This window comes from Nannobrachium achirus, assembly GCF_963921795.1.
Source record: "Nannobrachium achirus genome assembly, chromosome: 15".
Lineage (NCBI taxonomy): Eukaryota > Metazoa > Chordata > Actinopteri > Myctophiformes > Myctophidae > Nannobrachium > Nannobrachium achirus.
Window position 1 is genome coordinate 31207773 of NC_137822.1, and position 26163 is coordinate 31233935.

The 26163-nt window shown below is 42.2% G+C and overlaps 1 protein-coding gene across 1 annotated transcript in view; it reads left to right on the forward strand.

The window, feature by feature from the left end:
- Positions 1-26163, forward strand: part of LOC308299755 (matrix metalloproteinase-17-like) — a gene marked incomplete at both ends in the record, with an annotated part of 140729 nt that overhangs the window by 106148 nt on the left and 8418 nt on the right. The window contains 3 exons of the mRNA XM_080743544.1: positions 3199-3375; positions 7696-7798; positions 14498-14580. Of these exons, the coding sequence (XP_080599670.1) occupies positions 3199-3375; positions 7696-7798; positions 14498-14580 (363 nt within the window). The remainder of the gene's footprint in view (positions 1-3198; positions 3376-7695; positions 7799-14497; positions 14581-26163) is intronic.

Below are 26163 nucleotides of genomic sequence, written 5' to 3' on the forward strand. Positions count from 1 at the left end.
GGCTACATATTGTATATAGCGGCATACCGTTAGTTCTTAATCAATCTGTGTCCCAGTTGCAGTACATTTAGATTCTTCACCTTGCAATATTCAAACTGACTGCACATTAAGCAACCTCAAATATAGGAAACTATTTCACCAACATTTTCATCATCCGACATGGCATCTGACGCTGCTGATATAGACCTGCTATAATATTGTATCCGCAACAAGCCATCCATCAATTGTGAATGCATTATTGTGCACTGCACACTGTGGTGAGTCAGTGCCCTGTACTAGTAACCCCAGGCAAGTAAGCCGCCTGTGTACTGTGTATTGTATAATAAAGTCATGTTTAAAGGGGAATTTCACCTCAAATAAAATAAAAAATGTTTCGCTTATGCACATTGATCTATTAACAGTTGTTGGCAGGCGTAGAAAATAGTTCTCAGTGAAATGGTGTATAATGTGGTCTGTGGGATGTTGTGATAGCTGTTATGATGGTTTCTGCAAAGTGACTGCTGTTGTTTTTAAAATGTTGTTCTTTTGTCACTAGGAGTGTTGCAAACCAAATGGCATTGAGCTCCATTGCACAGGGCAAAATCACACTGAAACTACAGTACCTGAAAATCGACAGGAAAAAAATGAGTTTTGTATGTTTGCACCAATGCCGTTTTGCCATTCATCAAAATCTGTTACAGTCAGAGCCACAGGGTCTCCCCACACAGTAAAATCACCGGGGTTAATTTACCTTTGAGTGTAAAAATGGACCTGTAAGGTTCCCTCAGTCAGCACTAAATTAACACTGGGGATTTGACTGTGCAACTTACATCATAAAATCTTTCATCATGAAATCTTTTCAGACCAAACGCCTTCCTGTGAATCTCACCCTCTTCTCCTATCTGATCTACTTGCGCATGATCAACGTTAAGAGTTCTGTACAAACCCGACCATACCCGAACCCGACCCGGCATTTAGGGCCGGATTTTGTATTATTTTATTACTTTTACTCTGTGATATAGTTCTCATATTCTCCCGAAACCCTGACCATACCCGACCCGACCAGATGTTTTCGGGACGGGTAGGACCTAAAATGTATGCCAATTAGTAGGGCCTCGGGCCGGCCCAGTTAGGGCCCAGTTAGGGCCCAGTTAGGGCCGGGCGTTCATTTTCAGGCCCGTTGAGAACTCTAATCAATGTTCACTGGAAGAAAATCCCTTCAACTTTTTCTTATTATTATTAGAGAAGTAACTTCCATCATTCATAAAGACTGCTGTAAACATAACTAGAGGACCGTTAATCATCCACCCGTACTGCATAACATTGCAGCCATTGTTTTATTGTTTGCATTGATAAACAGACAGCTGGCAGGCTCTGCTTTGCTGCAGCTGCACAAAGCGCTCCGTCCTTTTCAGTATGAGACAATTTACCACACCGACTGCCACAAACATCTCTGAGAAGCTTTCTATGTCTGGTCTAGGAACATCCAGGGGTCCTTGCGGAGGTTCCAGGGGTCCCCAGATTGATAGTTAGGAACAGACTCACAACAGTTTTTTTTTAAGTTTTTTTTAGGCCTGCTATTTTTTGGCGCCCTTAAAAAGTATACAAAACCACCTGTGGACCTCACATGGAGTGGTCTTAATTGGATGTGTGATCCATCTGGCTTACATACATATATACAGTACATACTCATATACACATCAAAGTATAAATTCAATAGAATACATTCAAGAAAGAATACACATACATTATGCAGTCTCTCTCTTTCTTTCTCTCTCTCTCTCTCTCTCTCTCTCTCCCTCGATTTCTGACTGCCTTATGTGATTCTCTGTGTTCTTGTGTCCATCTGTTTCTAGTTATGATCCCTCTATCTCTGTGCATCATTCTCTTTTTATCTCTTCTCGTCTCTTCTCTTCTCTCTTTGTTTGCTTACCTCTCCCTCTCCCGCTAAGTATCTCTCTCACACACATACCCCTTTGTGTTACTGTGCACTACAAGACTTGGCTCATCCACCCAAATCTGTGAGTTCTAACTTTGATGACAGACACTAAAGTCCATCCCGTCACCTCAGAGATGAGAAACATGCTGGCGTCTGTCTCTCTCTCTCTCTCTCTCTCTCTCTCTCTCTCTCTCTCTCTCTTTCCTTCTTTCCATTCCCCCTTTCCACTCTGCACCATGTGCTCCTGTAGATTACAGTCAGCATTTTGGCCGCTGAACATATCCCAGCTGACTACTGTAACCATGACTGCATCTCATACATTGTCCTTTGTGTTTGACTGAGCATAGAAATGAGGTGTCCCTAAGCCAAGTCCACTGTGAAGGCTAAATGCCTCCTAACTCTGGAAGCTCTGCCTCTGGAAGCTATAAGCGATTGCTCCGTCACACGTTAGCACTCCACGCGTTAGCAGTTTTCTGTCCTTAGCGGCTCTCGCTCTCGCTTAGCGGAACCAGACGACGGGGGGCTGCTTGGTGGCTTTTCATTTCCTAAATGCTTGGGGGGGAAATGCTTTTATAAGCCGGAACAGTCTCCTCAGGTGTGTCTTTCTACACTCCGATTTTGATTGGCAGCCCGGGGGCTCAGGTAGCATTACCATACAGTAGTTATCTCCCAGCACCGTGTGCCTTAAAGCATTTAGTAGTGCCTCCAAGCTGTCTGCCATGACTCTTAACTTCCACTACAGTACATAAATATTAGTTGGGTTGGGTGTACACTTCTGCAATGCTGGAGGAGTTCTTGTCATGTTCAAAAAATATTATAATATAAAGTAAGCCAAGTACTAAGGTGAAGAGAATGGATCCGTTATTAATTATTACATTCAAAATAGTTAAATTAAAATCATTGTACTGTGATACTGATTCTATTCATCAGTGATAGATATGTGACCTTCATGATTTGAGAAGGATTTTGAAGATGTGAATTGATGATTAGAGACAAGTATTAATCATGAAAACTCTACTCAAAGTGGAAAGGCACTCCTGGTCACTGTCCTTTTCCCCCCAATTGACCAGTCAGAGGAGTTGAGAGCCCGTGACTGTGGTAGTAGCAGCAGCAACAAGAACACTTCACTTCTGATTCCATGGCTAAAGGTGATTTACGTACTGTAGGTGATTCTGTTTCCTTGACAACAAGAGAAAAACACACACAGCCTGCAAAATGCATTTTTCTGTGTGATCAGAACCTAACTCTGTACACTCTCTCTCTCTGTGTCTCTCTCTCAGACTCGCATGGGATGGACCTATTTGCTGTTGCTGTCCATGAATTTGGCCATGCCATTGGCTTGGCCCACACATCAGCCATGGAGTCCATCATGAGACCATACTACCAGGGCCCTGTGGGCGACCCCCTCAAGTATGACTTACCCTATGAGGACAAGGTTCGCGTCTGGCAGCTTTATGGTAGGGCTGCAACTAACCATCTTTTGAGACGATTGTGCTGTCGCCGACCATTTTTGGTGCTCGCCGACAAAAGCGGCGATATGACACAATATCGGGCTTTGCTCGCAGATGTTTTGCTCGTAGTGTGTGAAAAGCACTGCGATAAGATTTGGCCGTGATTTCTTCCCGAGCGTTTCTATATCTAGCAATTGATATTTGGCTCTGTCGCAAACTGGACATCATACAGTATGAAAGAGGTTGCAAGCGCACCCTGAGAAGATCTGGCATTGTGTGATCCCTTGTCGGTGATCAATCTCATAGTGTGAAAACCACAACGATATTATGACAGCCGATTTCAAGAAAGTCACTTGTGTTGTGTGAAATAACGATCTGATGACTCGCCGACCACGCAACATCGTACAGTGTGTTCGAGCCTTTAGTAAACTTTATTTGCAAAGCATCTTTCAAAACATAGCACTACAAGGTACTGTGCAATGAGCAAACACGTCAGAGGTTAAAACAAAGCAACGCCTGCCTATGAGTGAGAGTGTGCGTAACATTCTTGTGCATCTCTTAAAGGGATAAGAAACCCCGCCTCTAATTTGTTTTATGGGATTTCAGAACATGAAAAGAAATCTGAAATGTAGGCGTGGTTATCTGCCGTTGTGGGGGGAGGGGGCGGAGTATTGCGTCTTCTTCTATCAGAGAGAGACAGACCGAAGCTGTCAGCTGTGGGCAGTTGTTGCTTTTCCATTTCGGAAACATTTTTTAAAACCAGTCATTGGAGGTGTAAAAAGTATAAAGATTCGGCAACTCCAGGTTATATAACTAATTTAAATGTGCAGGTATTTTACAAACAAGCTGTCTGAGCCTTTATCCATGGACAAACTTTCTCCAGCTATGGACCATGGAACCAGTGAAGAATGGACGCTAGGCTATCGCTATAGCTATTTGCTGTGTAGTGTGTGTGTGTGTGTGTGTGTGTGTGTGTGTGTGTGTGTGTGTGTGTCGTGACAGTGCGCGCACACACGCGACGTCCACACACGAAAACTAGCAGATCTACAAGCTCACAACGCGTCGTGAAAGGGACGCGTTGTGAGCTTGTATATCTGCTATGTAGCTATGTAGCCTAGCTAACAGCCGTAGCATAGCAGCTTCTCATGTAGACACGTTGGTGTCGGCTCTACGGCTAATAGCTAGGCTACATACATAGCCTATATACAAGCTCACAACGTGTCGCTTTCGCGACGCGTTGTGAGCTTGTAGATCTGCTATTTTTCGTGTGGACGTTGTGTGTGTGCGTGCACTGTCACGACACGCACGCACGCACACACACACACAGGCTACACTACACAGAAAATAACACAGGCACCACACAGTGTAACTGTCTGTTGACGGAGCCTGCTCTTCTCTCTGGCTGGAACAAGCATACCGTGAAACCACGCCCCCCTTGATACAACTCTATTAAACAAACGTTAATATTAATTAGATATGCCTACGTCACGTTACACCACAGAACATTGATAGCTAATATTTAATGAGTGGCGCGAAAGATTTCTTTTGACCTAGAAACTGGAAGTACACAGAAATAGCTACAGAGACAGCAGAAAGCTCTGAATCCCCAAGCCTATGGGCAAATTGAACCATATCACTGCTCCCTATCACAAGTGACTCATTGATATAATATATATTTATAGAAAAAGTGATTTTGTGTTTCATGCTCCTTTAATGAGTGCCAGAGTGAGTGAGTGTTTTGTATGCATATCCTGGCCTAGATTTCACCCTCATCTTGTGTTCCACCTCACCTCCGCCCATCTCCTCACTCCCTCTCTCTCCCTCCCTCACTCCCCTGCACTCATGTCCTCATTCTTTCCTCCCTCCCTCCTTCTCTTCATCTTCATCCATATCAATACCCTTCCCTTTCACACCCTCCCCTCACATGTTCACATCCATTCTCTGAAACATCAATCCTGGGGGCCACACCGGTAGCCTGGTTCGCACTGTACACCCCAGACTTATGATGCATCTGACATATTTGGAACAATGCTTCCTACATAGCAAAGATCCTCCATCGTGTTAATGTATTAACTACTTTAAGCAGATAGTCTACATTTTGTGTGTTTATATAATTCAGTCTGATCGGAATCCAGTGGTGAACAAAGTACTCAATGCCAGTACTTGGTTCAAAGTATAGATGCTCTTGATCAAATAATTATTACTCAACTACTGCTGTAAGTCAAGTCAGTACTTGAGTTAAAGTTCTTCTTAACTATTCAAAAGTTCTCTTTTTTAATATCAATGCATTGCTGTATTAACATTTTCCCCACAAAAAATCGTTTCACTATTATTTGAAATAGGGCTTAAGTGGCTAATTCTCAATTAATTAATTAATTAATTCTGTAACAAGTAACAGATACTCAAAAAAGTTCAGTACGACCAGAGTGTGGGACATCAAAAGCAGATGCCCCCCCCACACACACACACACACGCACGCACGCACTCACGCACGCACACACACGCACACATTACACACACACACACACTGAAAATTGAACCCTGAATGTACTATCCTTCTTGCTACCATTCTCCATGATTCATGGTGGATCTACTCTTGTGTGTGTGTGTGCGTGCGTGCGTGCATGCATGCATGCGTATGTGCGTGCGTGAATGCATGCGAGAGAGAGTGAGAGATACGGAGGACGTCGGAGGCCTCGTTAGTTTCTATAGAAGAAACTTTATTGATTTATTTAGCATGACAACTGGAGTCTGGCTGGAGTGGAGGTTTAATTGCCATTCCATATGGCACCAGCCTCTTATCACACCGCACCATGATAGACAGAGGATGATGGTGGAAACGTTGGAGGGAAGAGAGAGAGAGAGAGAGAGAGAGAGAGAGAGAGAGAGAGAGAGAGAGATGAAGACTACAGGCTAATGAGACGGAAAGAGTAAACAATGGCTGCGAGCGATGTAGACCAGTCCTGGTATAACTCCTTACATGAGTTCACCTCAGTTCACTTCAGTTCAGTTGAGGGGTGTCATATGGGATCCCAGGGGATGGCAGATGTCACCCCCTAGCGTTCACATTTCATGTCAAATGTAGCTCTGCATGTTGATATGTATGCATACTGTATGCATATGTTCTCTGCCTCTGAACGTTCGTTTTTTGCAGATTAATCTGATTTGAGGCGTGAAGTGCATCTCAATCCATGTGATATGACTCGTCGTGAGCTTGTAGATCAGCTATTTTCACTCATTTTGAAATAGGGTTTTTTGCCACCCTCTGTTTTTTTTGTTTTTTTTGTAATTGTAATGTCTCAGTTTTTTTGTATTGTTCTTTTTTCTCTTATATCACTCTGTATCTCTTGAACACATCGCCGTTGTGAATTGAATGCCATTCACTGAATGGCATTCAATTCACAACAGAATTTCTGTTGAATACCGCTTAGTTCCGTTCAGTACAATTTAATTAATGTTTTGAGTCTTTTCCATCAATCCAGTATTCAACTGGCCTAACCTCAGCTGAACTGACCTGAACCGACCTAACCTGAAGTGAGCTGAAATGAAATGACCTGACCTCACCTGACCTGACCTGAACAAGAAGCTTCATTTCCAAAGAAAAAAACTTGAATTGATGGAAATAACTCAAACGTTAATTAATGTGGAATGAACCGAACAAAACAGAATGAAACTTAATTGCCTTACATTAACAACTGTGACAAATGTGTTCAGGAGAAAAATGGAAAATAACAATACATAAAATAGAGACACTATAGCTAAACCAAGGGTCTTCAACAGGGCGTCCGGGACCCCTAGGGGGTCCTCAGACTTACTACAGGGGGTCCTCCAAATCTTTGTGTGATGGAAGCTTTTCTTGTCTCCTTTTTGATATTAACCACTTTAGCCCTGGCGTCCATATTCTGAGAACTTTAGCCAAAAATAGCAGATCTACAATGTCACAAAGAGGTTTGGTGTAGAGGGGAAAAATAGCATGTAGAGGGGAAAAAGAGCAGACTAAGTACAGAGTGAAAGGTCAGATTTATTAAGTATTGACGGTTCAAGTGGTTAAATATCCGTTCAAGTGGTTAAATATAATAAAAATAATATACACTGATGATTGTGCCGTCAAACAATGAAACTATATGGTATTTATGGGTGTTGGGGGTCCCTGCTTCATCTCTCTCTTGACTAAGGGGTCCTTGGCCTGAAAACGTTGAAGACCCCTGAGCTAAACTAAACCATGCATACATACAGTACATACCGGTACATGCAGTGCAGAATGAACTGTTTATAGTTATGGTGGTCGGCGTGTTGGAATTGACCCTTGACCCTTGCTCTCTCCAGGTGTGAGGGAGTCTGTGTCGCACACCAACCGACCAGCTAACCCCTCGCAGACGTCTGAACCCCCCGTCCTGCTAGACCTGCCAGAAAACAGATCTATTGTTATGTGAGTACAGTCCTGTATGGTCCACAAGTGGTTCTCAAACTGTTTGAATTTCAAGGACCCCACAGCTTGGTTTGCATTCAAGCCACGGACCCCCATAACTCAGAGAGTGTAGGCTACATGGGGTACATTTGGCTCCATTTGTACACTCTGAATTACAGACCTGTAAAGCATCCTTTTCGTTTCCTAACCCTCAATAATTTATGAGCCCTGGTGGTCCCCGGGACCCCACTTTGAGAACCACTGCTGTGCAGCACGCACGCACGCACACACGCACGCACGCACGCACGCACGCACGCACGCACGCACGCACGCACGCACGCACGCACGCACACACACACACACACACACACACACACACACACACACACACACACACATACTGTCCCATACATTAAAGAGGTAAAATGTAGCTGCATTTACATTGCAATCCTGGGTCTGGACAAAGACATTTCTTATTATGTAGATGTCAGTCTAATGTAATTTTAATTATAACCACTTATGCCCTATATACTGTACACCATGCTGGCATTATATACTTTGAGGTACTATGCCTCGCATTGCAAGGCATTGTGAGCTGTTTGCTATTTTGGAACCTTTTTTATTTGTTTGTCTTTGAATATCTTACTATAACGACATGCCTAAATAGAGATGCCAGGTTGAAAGTGGTTCAAGCTGTATTGTTGGATACACAAGCCCCAGTGATATACGTACAAGTGGGATTATCATTACAAGCCTGGAAACACGCCAGCTCTCTGCCTCCCCTGCAACACACTCCCCTGTCTATCAAATTGCCTTGCCAAAGCAAGACAAATCAAACAATTTAGCTTCTGCCTGCAGTTTAGTTTTGAGTTTCAAGGGAAAAGGTAGTGAGGTTAAGAAGTCATCTTGTGCTGGAAAATCCACCAAATTGCAGTAGTCGGAGTCATGGTGATGGAGGTGGTGGGAAGACCTTAACCTCTTGAACCCTACAGCAGTGGTTCGCAACCTTTTTTTCTGCATGGGCACACTTTTCATGTCCCAAGAATGAATCTATGGGCACACCAACATAATACGGCGGTGTAAATCTCGTCACTGTCGGGAAGAAACCTTGTATCTCCAAGTTTCAAATGTGTACGTGTCTTCGCAAAGTAAAGCCCTGCTTCATCATATAAGGCTGTCGCACAACAGTAGTGAAAACAGCAGATCTAATGTGTGCTTGTAGATCGTCTGTTTTCACTAGTTTAAATCATTTTTAAAATGATAAATACAATACTGGCTTTCAAGCAGTTTCAAGGGGCACACTTGACCCTTCTCAGGGGCACACCAAATGTCCCCAGGCACAGTGGTTGAGAACCACTGCCCTACAGTATAGTCAACTGGAGTCTCCCAGGGCTCTATGGGGCTTTTAAGCCGTGACATCATGTTTGTGGTCAGACCTCGAAGCAGATTTATTGTCAATATGTGTCCCTCGCTATTTCAACACATCCGAGACAAAAATAACGACTAAAGTATAATTCTACCACTTTCCTGTCAACAAGAAAGAGAAGACAAATTAGTAAACAGTAAAAATAGTAAAAAGATTCACGGGCGCTGGGGCCTTTTGTCCCCAAAAGTTCTCCTCTGCCTACAAAATGATGTCAGACTTAACAGCCCCATACTTGTTCTGTGCATTTCCCCCCGCCCCCCTTGTACACCAAATCTCTTCGCCCCAAAATGTCCTATCTATAAGCTAAGCCTATGGATCAGCTATTCTCACAGAATGTTCACCTGTTATTGCTTGCCCAGAATAGCGTTACAAGGGTTCTTGTGGTTTGATTGCAAAGGAGATGCCACTGCCAAGGAGATTTTACAAATCCCGCAAGAGCTTGAGGAGAGGAGCACGAGTCTTAGGAGGGAAAGATTATGTTACGGGTGATTTGAACATCAAACTGCATAGTAGATTGATGTTGTATTAACAGATAACGTCTGTCTTACTCAACACTCACAGATAAGTCAAGATTACCACGACTTTCAATTCAATCCAATTCAATTTTATTAAAGTGCCAAATCACAACAAGTTGTCTCAAGACACAAGAGCAGAGACTCGACACTGTCCCACCCCTGAGTATTTTGCCCTGAATCTTCTATGTGAGCTTTCTGACCAGAATCTTTACCCAAAACATCTCACTAACTAACCCCTTTACTTAGCGGCCATCACATATTGCATGCAAAAACATAATTTGAAGAATGCATTGGAACAATGTGATTGGTAGGATATCTACAGTTTCATTGAGTGGGATGTAAGTTATACTGTAGTTTGCTTTACAGAAAAAGTGGAATCTAAAAAGCATAAAAAACACCTTACATTGGCTGAAGGATGACATTTGCAAATGAATGAAAGAGGACATCACTCACGTGCGCGTGAGTGCGCACGCACGCACGCACGCACGCACGCACGCACGCACGCACGCACACACACACACACACACACACACACACACACACACACACACACACACACACACACACACACACACACACACACATGCTAACTAGAAAGGTTAGCACTTCTCCATCAGGCCAGGTGGCCTATCCAGGGCTGTGTAAATCGTGGACTGCAGCCGTCTACTTTCACAACACTTAGAAATAAAGTTTCAACTCGGATCCCTAAAGCTAAAGTTGATTTTCTTTTTCATTTAAATGACAGATGGAGCTAATGGAAATGGAATATTGATATGAGAAGAACTTTAACCTGATAGATTGAAGCAAAGACACAAAACCCAATGATGTTCCAGGTGAATTGTGCTCTGACTAATGTTTTGGATATTATTGTCAGTAGCTTCAGTGAAGAATTGACAATGAACTTTGAATGCCTTGTCGATGGCAGAAAACCAGTGTTTAGCCTTAAGGGGACATTATCTGTTCATGAGGTTGTAAAAAATAATTCGCTCTTTGAAAAGTTCTAAAGTCACGTCTGCTCTGGACAGTAACTTTATAAAGCACCATAGAGATAGGCTCCTGCACACCCAAATGCACGCCTAGTAATAAACCTGTCCATAAAACAGGGTAGAGTGCCATCCTGACTGCAAAGGTTAGCCCTGTCTTTAACCATATGAACCCTAGCGTCCCTATTCTGGGCATGTCATAACAGCAGTAGGCCTACTTTATAGAAGTACTTTTGGCAAAAATAGCATATCTGAGCTATTGAGCTATTTGACGACATACCGGTATATACATACAATAAAATAAAATATTGAGGTGGTTTTCAACCTTTTTCATATCAAGGTCCATTATTTATCCGGCATTTGAGCCACAGACCACCATTTGATGAGATGTGGACTCTCAGACCCAAAACGTAGAGTGTTTTGTTGGATAATATTTTGTCCACAATTCCATGCTGTATTGCCATAAGAGAGATAACGGGTCAATCAAAATAACAATTCTTCTACATTCTGTAATTGTGTAGACTTTTTGTAAATTAAATAATGCAGGTGTTTAACACACATTTAACTCTTGTTTAATTTACAAAAAAGTCTACACAATTACAGAATGCAGAAGGTGTTTAACAAAAATGTAACTCTTGAGAGTATAAAATGAAACCAAATGGACCTATTAACCCTTAAGTGCTGTTCGGGTCATTTTGACCCGTTTTACATTTTCATTTGAAAAAAAAAGGTAGAAGTTAAAAATGTTTCCACCTGAAACTCACTGGCCTTAAAGATTCTTCTGAGATGAACATGTAAAAAAAATATTTTTGCACTACACCCATGCTACACCCCCCTCATATTTTTTGAACCTTAAGTGCTGTTCGGGTCATTTTGACCCGGAAGCACAGAAATACACAGTATTATGCCAAAACACAGACACACAGTCACCCCCACTTCTAACACCCCCCTTCCGAAGCCCCATTCCGAACCCTCCCCCCCTTCCTATAAGCATGAGCAATATTGCTCAGTATTAAATGAAGTAGTTTTTTTACATGGATTTCAGCTAAATCAGTAAAAACGCCTAGCTCTTTCAGTGTTTAATGTGATATAGCAAAGCAGAAATGCAAACATTTACCAAATATATCATATGAATTGTTTGGTATTGAGTCAAAGTCAATGTATCATGATGATTTGTTAAGTTAAAATTTATATTAGTGTTGTTTTTTTTAAACCAAATATCCACCGGGTCAAAATGACCCGAACAGAACGAAGGTGTAGTGAATCTGAACAGAACTTAAGGGTTAAGGGTCCATTTGGTTACCAACTCTTCATCATTTAGCTGGGGACCACCTGTAACCCCCTCAAGGACCACATGTGGTCCCCGGACCACTGGTTGACAACCACTAGCATTATGGTTTAAGTGGTTATGGCTGGTGACAAGTCCAACCTGGAGAACATTCGTTCTTGACTAAGGGGTCCTTGGCCTGAAAACGTTATCTTACCAGTTGTGTCAAAGGTGGCTATGAAGTGACCATGCAGTTAACGGAACATCTAAACATTGCCAAACATCACTATATACAGCCTTTTTGTTATTTCTTTGAGAATGAAAGTTGTATTAGATCAGGGGTGGTTATGTAAGAACAGTTTTACTGAACTTTAAAGGAGCTTTCACCATGATGAAGATGAACCACGAAACTGTCCCCTTTTTCATTCCCCTCTGCTGGATGAAAACGTATTTTGTCGAATAGGAAGAAATATGGTTAATGCTGATGTGCTGATTAATGTGCACCGTCCCAATTCAATACATAAATTGAATTGTGGAGAGGCACTTAGAGCTAGGCAGAATTTTGACAATATTCTTTAGAAAGGGGCAGAAGAAAAAACATGGATGGCTGCCTGGCATGTGCACATATTTTGTTGGTAGAAATACATCTCATGAAACCACGCAGGCCATTTTAATCACAGGCCGAGTGACTATCAAAAAATATTGAATAATGTTATCAAACATTTGCTAGAATAACCTATTTTGCTATTGCGTGCGTGCACACGAGCCTGTGTGTGTGTGTGTGTGTGTGTGTGTGTGTGTGTGTGTGTGTGTGTGTGTGTGTGTGTGTGTGTGTGTGTGTGCCCACCAGCTCCACCGATGGATATTACTGTAAACTGACATTGCTTACAGTAAAACCCACTTGTTGTACAGTATCCTTGTTAGAATAAAAAAATCAAACCTCAGTTCGAAGTGGAGCGGTGAATTTGAGCAGCTGTATCCTATGTGAGTGAGTGAGTGAGTGAGTGAGTAAACTGTGCCTGTGAGTGAGTGGTGAGTGTGCCTGGCCTGCACAAAACAGCGCCCCTCCTTTAACTAGTGTGTTGTGTGTGGCCACTCAAGGTATTGCCAGGCTACGGACACGGCCAGCCAGCCAGCCAGCCAGCCACCCAGCCACCCACCCACATACCCACGGACATACCTGTCTATTGGGAGCGCTTTCACCGCTCCAAAAACACAAAAAACACAGAATGCTTATGTTTGTACATACTGTTGTCATTACTGAGGAGGATCCACAGATTGACTTTGTCTTGCATGTTCTTTCTTTATATCCCAGACACATGTCCATATGCAATGTTACCTACAAAATGAAATGCCATCTTGCATCTGATACTAGCATACATGCGCGCACCAAGCAGCAGGTTTTGTTCACTGGAAATGAAGCCACTTCTGGGTTCTGCTTGAAGCTGCTGTTCCAATTAATGGCCCAGATGTCGCTATTTCAACTTCTACTGGTGTCAAAAAAACATTTAGCTGTGAGGATTTGGTCTACTTTACACTTCAGTTTATTATCTTAGTAAACCTTTTCATCAACACTTTATTTTTTTAATCGCTAGTTTAAAGTCTTTTTTAAATCATTGTGATATGCGTTTAGTAAATTATGGTCACATTAATTTTAGAAATTAATGATAAAGTAGGCTATGTTTCTAGGCTTTCTTCTGGCTATACTGCCCTCCAGCCAATAGCATTCATTTCCGGCTTCATTTCTGGAGCGGATATAGAAAGATGGTGGATTTGCACTAGGCTTCCATTTACGTTCCATAGAAACCAATGGCGTGGCTCTGTTCATTTCTTTTCTATGTCTTTTCTAGTGTATGGCGCATACACTCGCACGCATGCACACTCTCACAGCACAAACAGACAGACAGTAGAAATTAAGTGCGAAATGTCACTGCCTTTGTCTAACCTCCTTTCAAACAGTGACTGATTCAATGTCCCATTTCTTATCCAGAGCTCCACTTGTAAATGAAGTGTGGAGAAGGTGGATTAGTGCTGACAAAGGTCACTAATGTAGTCCTTGCTGCAGTGACATGGAGTGAATGGAGTTGTGAATAGAGATCTTTGTTGATAGGATGACTGGTGGGCTTCTACTCACACAGAGAGCCCTGTGGTGGTAATTGCCTCATCATTGGCAGTCTAGCCGTGCCACCGGTGTAAACCACCAGAAACCCACAGATCAATGCGCTGGAGGAGCTGATGTCATGCTGATCATCACGTCTCTAATGATATTGCCTAGGTGTAGTTGAAATTCGCACGCACGCACACACAGAGTATGTGCATTCGGAATTTCAGGGCCAAATAGTTAGTAAAGATATATGAACAAGTGTAACGATTATGTTGTTGTAAATTATAAGTCACAAGCTACAAATTGTATGAAAGTAGGCCGTCCCGGGCTGTTTCATGAAATATGATTTTGTTTTTTCCTCTTCTTTCCATTTGTGTTGGGCCCTCCATACCCCTCCTCCCGTTCTCTCCTCCTCTCTGTCTCAGACTGGGACCAGATGCCCCAGACAGATGCACCAGTAGCTTTGATGCAGTGGCCCAGATACGAGGGGAGGCCTTCTTTTTCAAAGGTATGGAAAACCCAAAGTAAATAGAGAATGAGGGACGGAGCAAGGACAAATTAAGGGAATGAGAGAGGAAGGCAGAGTGTACGGACAAGTGGGGCGCAGCAGTTAAATCAAACTAATCAAAAATACAGAATATATCTACAATGTGTGGCAATTTCACACATTGTGAGCTTTTAGGTCAGCTATTTTCAAACTTTGTTCTACAAAGTAGAAAAATAAGGCTTTAGTGGTTAATCAGATTATAAAAAATGGTTTGATGAATCAAAAAAGTATAACGATACAATTATCACTATGAAGATAATTGATGGCTGCAGCCCTGAGGATAAGTCAGATTGGTAGTTTTGGTGACTGATTGAAATCCCACTATTCCCACTGATTCAAAGGGCTTGTGATAACATTGAGGCTTTATCAATGTGTCTGGGTCGGTTTGGTTTCATCTCAATTGCCTCTTAATCACAGTACATTTACACTGTACAGAGAATGTTACTGTGTATGTCTGCCAGCAAGCTTTCTGAGCGTTTTACTGCTGCTTCTTTTAATCGCCTTCAAATCACATTTTAACACAGAGGAGCAGGTCTACCCTTTTAATAACACTTGTCAGGCGGTCCTGTCGCCCCTACAAAGACAAAGACACAAAGTAAAAAAAAAAGTATGCTTAAGCCCTGGCTAAACGAATCCACCCAGGAATCAGAAACAGACTGTAGGAGGAAAGAACAAGAATGCATGCTTCTTCTCTCATTTAGGTACTAGCGGTTATCACCCCTCCCATGCCTCACAGGAGATCTTTGTTATAAATATTTGTTATAAAATCAAGGATATAAGGCAACAATTCACCCCAGTAAGAAGCAATTGAATGTTCATTAGTTTAGCAATGTTGAACCTGTATCATTGTCTCCTTTTTATCTGAATCATATCCCATATAAAATCAGCAATGTTGACACATATCGCGACACATATCGCGACAGAGATCTCATATATGGGCATAAAATGGACGCAGATAAACAGATATCTCCATATACGGGCATAAAGGGACACAGACAGACAGATACAGAGATCTCCATATATGGGCTTAAAATGGACGCAAATAGACAGATATCTCCATATATGGGCATATATGGGCATAAAATGGACCCAGAACTATATCTGCAGTGATCTCCATATATGGACATAAAATGGACGCCGACAGACAGACAGATACAGATATCTCCATATATTGGCATAAATGGACACAGGCAAACAGATGGTCAAAACGGGTCCTATGACAACAGGTATAATGGGGTTTGCATTAAAGGGCGGGGCATTCATTCCCTATTTGGCATTCATTCCCTGCTTTGGTCGTGTGCGGACGTGTCCTTGCTTGCTCCTGCTTATGCTTGCTATGCTTACATTTCTTCTGCTGATAACGATTTTTTATTTTATTTTTTCACTTTGGGAAACTACAAGTGGATCGCTATAAACGTCTGGGACTGCTCTGCCGTTTCAAAATACATTTTCTTTTTTACTTTGTATTTCCAGTGACTGGTTACGTGGCACTTAGCTAAAGCTAACTAGCACCAGGATGCCCCCTGTTATTTCCACAGAGGACTATCAAAAACTGCTTCAGAAGATGGCAGTACTGGAAACGGAAATATTTCAATTCAAACAAATCCGAAGACTGGATAAACCACTCGCCTGGAATTCCCTTGGCGAAAAGCCAAAGAAGATGAAAGAACGTATAACGGGCAGGACTCCCTCCCAAAGCCCTCTTATCACCGATGATGACTGGCCGGCACTACCTCGGCACAGCGCTGCTTCGACACCCCTTCATAAATGGGCCACTGCCAAGGGGAAAAAGACTGCTAAAAACACAAATGCAGTCAAATCTCCACAAACGCCGAGTGTGCAGCTGATTAACAGATTCACGCCACTGGCCGAGGACCAAAGATGCCTCTCCGATGACAGGGGCAGCATTTCCCCGGGCTGGCTAACAGAACAGCTGCAAGAAGCCCCCCGAAGTCCCTCTGTTGACAGAGAGAACGTCCCACCCAGCAGGGTAAGAAGCACCTCAGTGACTGATCCTGATGTTTTGATTGTGGGCGATGCCGCTTTAAAAGATGTCAAAAGCATAAGAAACAGGAAGGCAAAAGCTATTTGTTTTCCCAAAGACACAATCTCTGACATGAAAGACAGAATTTTGGATCTTGTCAACGAACACCCAACGGTGAAAACGCTGATTCTACATACTGGCACATGTGACACAGAAGAAAACCAGTCGGAAATCCTAAGGGAGAGATTCAGGGCTCTATTCGACACACTGAGCTCCCTCAGCGACATAGAGATATGCATCAGCGGCCCCCTACCGCCTATGAGAGGCACAGATGAGAACTTCAGCAGACTGTTTTCTCTGAGCAAATGGCTTTTAGCTGCATGCACCAACAAAAATGTGCATTTTATTGACAATTTCAGCTTTTTCTATGACAGAAGACACCTTTTCGCTGATGCGAAACAACTAAACAAAAAAGGGGTGAAACTATTCACTCAAAATGTTTTCCATGCTCTAGCCTCGGCCAGAACACAAGAATCCAAAACAACAGATAGTGATGAGCAACCTTTATCTGCTACCCTTGAAGTCACAGCTGCCCCTGCTGAAGCTGCAAAAGATGGTGTTTTGGCTACCGAAGTGCCCCCCCCGGCCGAGGGGGGAACGGCCTTGGCGAACGGAGGAGATTTCAAAACAACAACAGACACCGTTGTCCCTGCCAAAGCCCTCTCTGCCAAAGACGAGAATGTGGAAGACTCCACAGAAGAAGCAGATGACGTCAATGCAGAGATTGGGTTGATCAGGGAAATATTTGAAGAGGAGAGTAACAAAGAAACGTTCTCTGGTTTCCCTACCCCAGCCGTGGCTGGCCCGAACCATGAGCAGAGTGAACTGTCAACAGACAACAGAGAGTCGACAGAGGAAGAGGAGAGTAACGAAGAAACGTTCTATGGTTTCCCTGCCTCAGCCGTGGCTGGCTCGAACCATGAGAGTGAACTGTCAACAGACAACGGAGAGTCGACAGAGGAAGAGGAAGGGGCTGGAGAGTCAACCGATGAGTCGACAGAGGAAGAGGAAGGGGCTGGAGAGTCAACCGTGGAAGAACAAGCCCCATCTTCCCAATCTTTCTCTTTCTCCCTATCGCCAATGCCCCTTCTAGATTTCACGAATGGGATGAATGAATTAATTAACAAAGGGATTAAAATGACCCCGGCCAGACGCCAGGCCAAACGCCCGGCTCCACAACCGCCACCGGCCAAATGCCCGGCTCCACAACCACCATCTTTGAAAACGGACGAAACTGACCCTGCCATGCCCCAGAAATCTGTGGCCTGGGTTCTTTCACCCCCACCCATCCCTCCACGACCTAAACGAAAGAAGAACCTGGCCTCCCAACGAGCTGGGACAATACTGGGCCAAAACATGGCCTCCCAGCTGAACATGGCTCCACGACCTCAACGAGCTGGGACAATACTGGGCCAATACATGGCCTCCCAGCTGAACAATACATTCAGCCACTGATATCAGTTGGGTCCGATATTATACCCAGCAACAACCGTATCTGGACCCGATGCTCCTCTAGGCGCTTTTACTAAGCAGGCTCACAATATTTCTACTGTAATTTCAAATAGAGTGTCCAGGACAAGCAGTGGCTCTGCTAATCTAGCAAATTTAACTTACATACCCTGTAGGGACTATAGTACAGTAGAATGTCAAAAAATAAATCTGGCCCTCTTTAACATCAGGTCACTTTTAAACAAGCCCTCCTCTGTAAATGATCTAATCTGTGAAGAGAAGCTAGATATAATCTTTTTAACAGAGACTTGGCTGGGCACAGATGGAGCTGTTGCACTTGGCGTCGCCTGCCCACCAAACTATCATTTTATTCAATCAGTGCGCGAAGGAAAAAGAGGTGGAGGTTTGGCGTACATTTTCTCTGACATCTTTAAATTCAAGAACCTGTCTTTTGGAAGGTTTTCATCCTTTGAATACCAAGCTAACTTATTTGAGAGTAAATCCTCTGTTCTAATGATTACCATATATCGCCCACCAAAATGTAGCAAAGCCTTATTTCTTACAGAAATATCAGAACTTTTATCTATCTGTTCCACTGACTATGAGAGAACCTTGATTGCTGGCGATGCAAATTTACATGTGGATATTGTTACAGATGTTACTGCTATGAGTTTCTTACAGTTATTACATTCCCTTGATTTTGTTCAGCATGTTACCGGGCCAACCCACAATCAGGGCCACACCCTAGACCTGGTGATCTCTAAAGGGCTAAGTATTTCTATGGACAGGATCATCGCTAAGCCTGACTTATCGGACCACTATTTACTGTGTTTTAATATGACTGTCTCTGATCTAGAAAAATACAATAGAGAATATACTATAAAAAAGAGATTTTTCAGGGCATCGGCAGCAGAAGAGTTTGCTCGCCATCTTGCATGTGCACCCCCCCTTCCTGATATTCCCTCAGTAAATGATATGGTTCAACATTTTAATCTTAAATTAGAGTCAGCTCTGGATATAGTGGCTCCTATGAAAACTAAAAAGAAACATAAAGTAAAAGAAACACCCTGGATAAACGATCATATACGCTCACTCAAGAAACAATGCCGCAAAGCAGAGCGAGCTTGGAGAGAAAAAATAAACTAACTATCCATCTACAGATTTTTAAGTCATTAACAGCCACGTACAATAAAACCATGCGTCTGGCTAGGCAGGCCTATTTTTCCGGAATTATTAATGAGAACAAGAACAATGCTAGGGTCTTATTCTCCACTATTGAACGCCTCTTAAACCCCCCCCAGTCCTACAAGCAGTCACTCCTTGCCTCTAAAGCAAAGTGTAATGAGTTTGCATCCTTCTTTGACAACAAAATTGTGAACATTCGAGCTGGTATTATGAATAATACTGTCACAAATGCAAATGCGGTTAATGGTGCCATGTGTAAAAGTGTAGATAAATCTAGGGGCAGCCTAGTATCATTTTGTGAAATTGATGAAGAGGAACTTCGTAAAACCATATCGCAAATGACATCGTCTTCTTGCTCGCTGGATGCAATACCCACGCCATTTCTCAAAGAGGTTGTAGACTGTGTGATTGGAGATATCCTAAAAATAGTAAATAACTCTATACAATCAGGTGTCTTTCCAGAAACACTGAAAACGGCCGTAGTTAAGCCCTTACTCAAGAAACACAACCTCGACCCGTCCATGCTGTGTAATTATAGACCCATTTCCAATTTGCCTTTTCTGGGCAAGGTCCTAGAAAAAATTATCTTTCATCAATTGGATGTATTTCTGCAGAACAATAAGGTGCACAACAAATTCCAATCCGGCTTCAGGAAAGGACACAGCACAGAAACTGCACTTTTAAAAGTAATTAATGATCTTAGGGTGTCTGCTGATAACAAAAATGTATCCGTTCTCCTACTGCTGGATCAAACGGCGGCTTTTGACACAATTGACCATACAATTCTAATACAACGTCTTGAACACTGGGTAGGGCTGTCAGGCACAGCTTTGTCCTGGTTTTACTCCTACCTAACAGGCAGAAGCTACTTTGTTAATCTAGCTGACTTTGAGTCAAACAAACACAACATCTGCTCTGGTATTCCACAGGGCTCAATTCTTGGTCCTTTATTATTCTCCCTCTATATACTGCCGCTGGGAGAACTTATTTCCGCTCACGGTGTGAATTTCCATTTCTATGCTGATGACACCCAGCTGTACCTTTCGGTAGCTCCGGACGACCCCTGTGCTCTAGACCCATTGCTGACGTGTGTGTCTAGCATAAAATGCTGGATGAGTGAGAACTTTCTCAAACTAAATGAGGACAAGACAGAAGTTCTCATAATTGGTTCTACTGCGCAGAGAGAATCAATAATAAGTAGACTTGGTAACCTGTCTAAAGAAAGTAACACTTCTGTAAAGAACCTGGGAGTGATCATTGACGCTGAATTGAATTTTAATACACACATTAATCATGTCACCAAGATTGCCTTCTTTCACCTTAGAAATATTGCGCGAATTAGAGCCTATCTAACATTGGACGATGCAAAAACGCTGATCCACGCTTTTGTTTTCTCTCGGCTTGATTACTGCAACGCACTTCTCTCTGGTCTGCCAAAGAAAACAACTGACAGTTTGCAACTTGTTCAAAATGCGGCAGCCAGAGTTTTAACTAAAGCTAAGATGAGAGAACATATTACTCCAGTCTTAGCGTCGCTACACTGGCTCCCGGTTGTTTTTAGGATTGATTTTAAAATTATTTTACTTGTTTATAAAGCTCTAAATGGTCTGGCACCTTCGTACCTCTATGACTGCCTGCATAGATACGTTCCAAACCGCCCACTCAGGTCTTCTAGCGCTGACCTACTCGATGTGCCTAAAATGAAATATAAAAAATATGGTGAAGCAGCTTTCTGCTTCTACGGACCGACAGTTTGGAATAAACTCCCACTACACCTAAGACAGGCAGCCTCTGTGGATAGCTTTAAAGCACAGCTCAAGACCTATTTCTTTACTCTTGCTTTTAGCTGAATTATTTTTTTTATCTCTTTGATGCTATTGACGTCCACACTGTTCTGAAATTGTTCTTCAATGTTTTATGTTTTTATTGTTCTGCTTTATTGTATTCATGTGTATTTTATTTTTTCTGTTAAGTAACTGTGCTTCATTTTCTGCTCTGTAAAGCACTTTGAGCTGCATTTCATGTCATGAAAGGTGCTATACAAATAAAGCTTTATTATTATTATTATTTACATCGTTCCCGAGTTGGCCAGGTCGCCGACTAGACGCTGGGCGACTTATTTGGTTTTATTCTCACCTTCAGCTTTTCACTAGCAATGCCACAGTGTAGAAATACTGTTAGTTAAAGCCCCAAATTCCAAAACTATTGGCATCAAAATATACTTTACATACAACACCAACGTAAACTCACAATGCATTGTGTGTATCGGCTATTCTTTATGGACAAAGCATAAAATAGGTCGTAATTGGTTAATATATGTTTTGTAATAAATATAACTAGTAACTAAAGATGTCAAATATGGGGGGGAAAAGGAAGGATTGAAAAAAGTACAATATTTGTCTCCTACTGTATATATAGTGGAGTACAAGTTTAAGGTATCAAAAATGGAAATACTCAAGTTAAGTAAAAGTACCTCAAATCTTGAGTAAATGTACAATAAAAACATTGAAGACCCCTGACAATAATGTGTAGTCTAATCTAGTTGATCTAAATGCTTCCACTTGGCCAAATCATCCAATGGCTCTTCATTGCTACACTGACGACACATAAACACCTTCCCCTGAGACCTGGTGAACCAAAATGTTGTAGTGTGTTTCAGTGATGTCAGCTATTGGATAGGACATCTTAAATTCTAATTATTTTCAACACAATGAAGATAATTCAGAAATCATATTGTTCAGTCCCCAAACAATAGATCTCAATCACACATCTACTAGTACTCATTAGCCATGTTCACATGCCTGCTAATGTGAAGCCCGCTGTCACAAATTTGAGAGTACTATTTAATTCACATTTAAGCTTTGAGCCGCAAATTTAAAACAGAAATGTCCAGTCCTGCTTTCTTCAGATAAGAACCATCTTCAGAATTAAGCCGTTGCTCACACATACTGACCTTGGGAAAAGTCATTCAAATGTCATTCATTCTTATTTCCTCAAGACTCAAATTACTTTCTGGCATGAACCAAATGTCACTCTCTCACCTCCAAAATAGTTCAGAATGCAGTAGCTACAGTAGGCTTCTTGCTGGTGTTAACAGAGATAAGGCTTCTTTCCATTAGCTCCATGTTCGGTTTAGAATTGATATTAAGATATGACTGATCACTTTTACATCTGAGCCCGGTACCAAGCAACATTATAGAAATTAGAAATACTGACCCCATAATAGCCAGTTCTCATCCTTGGATCCTCAGATTTAGCCCATCTGGCCCCTCCAAAGTCTAGGCTTAATATAATAAAAAGTGGACCAACAGAGTCAACTTTAGGGCTGTGTAGACCTTAGCTGTGGTGTCGCTGTGCAAAGTGGTGCCGCTTATCGCCGCTATGGTTGCCGCTCTGAGAAATCAGTCTATAAATTAAGCAATAGTGCCAGGGCCCATTGGCTTTGTGATGCCCTGTCTGAGGAGATAAGACTTACAGAATCAGAGACTTCTATTATCAAAACCCATTTTTAGGGCCTTTACTCTTCATTTGTACTTATTGACTTTTCTTTCCCATTTTATCTATTTCCAGTTTTGATCTTTCAGCATCCCTCGGTTTTGTCTACTGTGTAATTGTGTCTTTTGTCTTTTTGTTGTAACTTTCTATAGTTTTTTGTATTGCTTTTGTTTGGCCTTCTGAGTATCCTAACATTCATTTGTAGTAAAGTGTCCTTGTTGGATTTGCCTCTCACTGCCAAACAAAGCTTGGTCTTGCTCTCTCTCTCTCAGACTGTGGTAGTCAATGCCAGAATCAAATCAGATGTGTGTGGTGGGTCACACAGCTGGGGAAATGCAGTCCAACACAGCCCAAGGCTTCCATACAAATAGGTCCTCCCTAAGTAATATCCCTCATGGTTCGGCTTGAGAACAACTACACCAGATAGCCTACTACACTAACACAGTCAAAAGCAGTAGTAGTCAAAAGTGATCCTAAATTGGTGGTCTTTCTTTTCTTGATATATTTTTTACCAGCTTGTGAAGCAAGCAGGTCTATATTCAGTCGCTGTACTAGTAGTCATGACTTTTTCACCACTTTCTCCTCGTTGGCTGTCAATGAGGATTCCACAACACCTTCCCATACTCTGAACAGGCTTAAGAGCTCTGGTTACAGAATTTGATGCTTCGTCACTCGTCACATCAGTCAGCGCAACACGTCCACCCGAACGTCCTCTCAGGCTATGGGGTCACATCACAACTGCTGGCACTACATAAAGAGGGGAAATGTGCATTGGTTGGTTCAATAATCTAAACATCTAAACTATTTAAAAATTTACATTTTTTTTTATGACCAACGCTTTATTTTTTATTTTTTTTTAAAGCTTTTCAGGGGAAGATACATTACCTTGCTTAGATATCTATCTATAAATGCGAGAAGTCTCTGCGTGTCTGTCTGTCTGTCTGTGTGTCTGTCTGTAATCCGCGTATCTCGAGAACCGTTCGTCCCACCGGCTTCAGATTCGGCACGCGCGTTCCCCGCCGCGGCACGGAGTGCAGTGCCGGGTCTCGACCCGACCCGACGCGCGGTTTTCCCGAACCGGCGCGAAACGTTCGGAATCTCCTTATGCGGGGTTGATTGTTGACATCAGGCTGTTCCGGAGGAAATCGGCTAAAGCTCTGACTCATTGTGACATCACTTCATAAAAGGCTCTGACATCACGTACGCCACATGAGTCAACAAAAACTCTCTGAATATCTCCATATATAGCATATACACTCTAAAAACTGCTGGGTCAAAGACAACTCAACTTGGGTCATTTTTGATCCAACTCACGGGTCAAATAGGGACCAATGCCAGGTTTGGTTATTTTAACTCAAGAAATTTGGTTATGAATATTGACCCATAAATTGGGTCAAATAAATAACCAAATTATTTGTTTAAAATGACCCAAGATTGTAGTCAATATGACCCAAGTTTTGGGGTTGAGTGGGCTAAATGAATACAACCTACATATGCATGGTCTTTAGAATGACAATGTCAATATTATCTGTCATTAACATAACATCAGAAATGTTTCGGGGTTTCTTCTCAGATGATTTGTTCGAAGATTGGTAATATCAACATAAAAGTGCATACAATATATTATGCAACAATGTTGATAATACTATAGTCAGAATAGTTTAGAGAAGATACACAAAAATAATCTCAGAATTACTATGAGTTCTTCTCTTTCAGACAAGCTGTTGGGGAGGGAGCTCAACCCTAAGCTAGCAGCCAAGCACTTACGGTTAGGGTTTAGGCTCAAATATTGACAAATCAAATTCAGACATATGACAGACAGCTTGCCGAGACAGACACATGGATATGACATATTAGCATTTTTAGCTCCCAACAGCTTAGAAAATGTCTCTGGAAACCTAGAAAAATGCTTTTCCCAGCATGCTTTGCAAACAGGTTTATGGTGCCTGTCCCCTGATTGGCCCAAAGCTAGACAACTGACCCAAGTATAGGGGTTACCACTAACCCCAAAAACGGGTCACCCCCAGATAAATATTACCTAACTCGAACAACCCTGGAATTGGGTCAAAATAATATCCCAATAACTCAAGGAAGGGTTGTGGCTCTGAGAAATGACCCAGAAATGTGACCTAACACAAATGACCCATGATTTGGGTCAAGAAATGACCCATGTGTTTTTAGTGTGTATGGGCATAAAATGGACGCAGAATCACAAAGATCTTCATATACGGGCATAAAGGGACACAGACAGACGGATACAGAGATCTCCATAAATGGGCATAAAATGGACGCAAATGGCATATATGGGCATAAAATTCACGCAGAATCACAAAGATCTCCATATACGGGCATAAAGGGACACAGACAGACAGATACAGAGATCTCCATATATGGGCATGAAATGGACGCAAATAGACAGATATCTCCATATATGGGCATATATGGGCATATCTCCATATATAGCATATATAGGGCATAAAATGGACGCAGAATCACAAAGATCTCCATATACGGGCATAAAGGGACACAGACAGACGGATACAGAGATCTCCATAAATGGGCATAAAATGGATGCAAATGGCATATATGGGCATAAAATTTACGCAGAATCACAAAGATCTCCATATACGGGCATAAAGGGACACAGACAGACAGATACAGAGATCTCCATATATGGGCATGAAATGGACGCAAATAGACAGATATCTCCATATATGGGCATATATGGGCATAAAATGGACCCAGAACTATATCTGCAGTGATCTCCATATATGGACATAAAATGGACGCTGACAGACAGACAGACAGATAACAGATATCTCCATATATGGGCATAAATGGACACAGGCAAACAGATGCACAGAAAGACAGATACAGAGATCTCCATATATGGGCATGAAATGGACGCAAATAGACAGATATCTCCATAAAATGGACGCTGACAGACAGACAGACAGACAGACAGACAGACAGACAGATAACAGATATCTCCATATATGGGCATAAATGGACACAGGCAAACAGATGGTCAAAACGGGTCCTATGACAACAGGTATAATGGGGTTTGCATTAAAGGGCGGGGCATTCATTCCCTATTTACATCGTTCCCGAGTTGGCCAGGTCGCCGACTAGACGCTGGGCTTCTAGTACTGTATAATGAGAATTTACATTATTTATCTAAGCAGTTCACACAAAGTCACAATAACTTACAGGAGTATATCTTTTCAGAGCACAGATTGTTCGTATGTGGTCGTTAATGTACTCATGTCGCTTCGTTCTTAACCCCCTCACCAGACCCCCGGGTTTGACACAGACATTTAAAAGGAAAGGACAAACCATTATGTATATGTACGAATATAACACACACATCT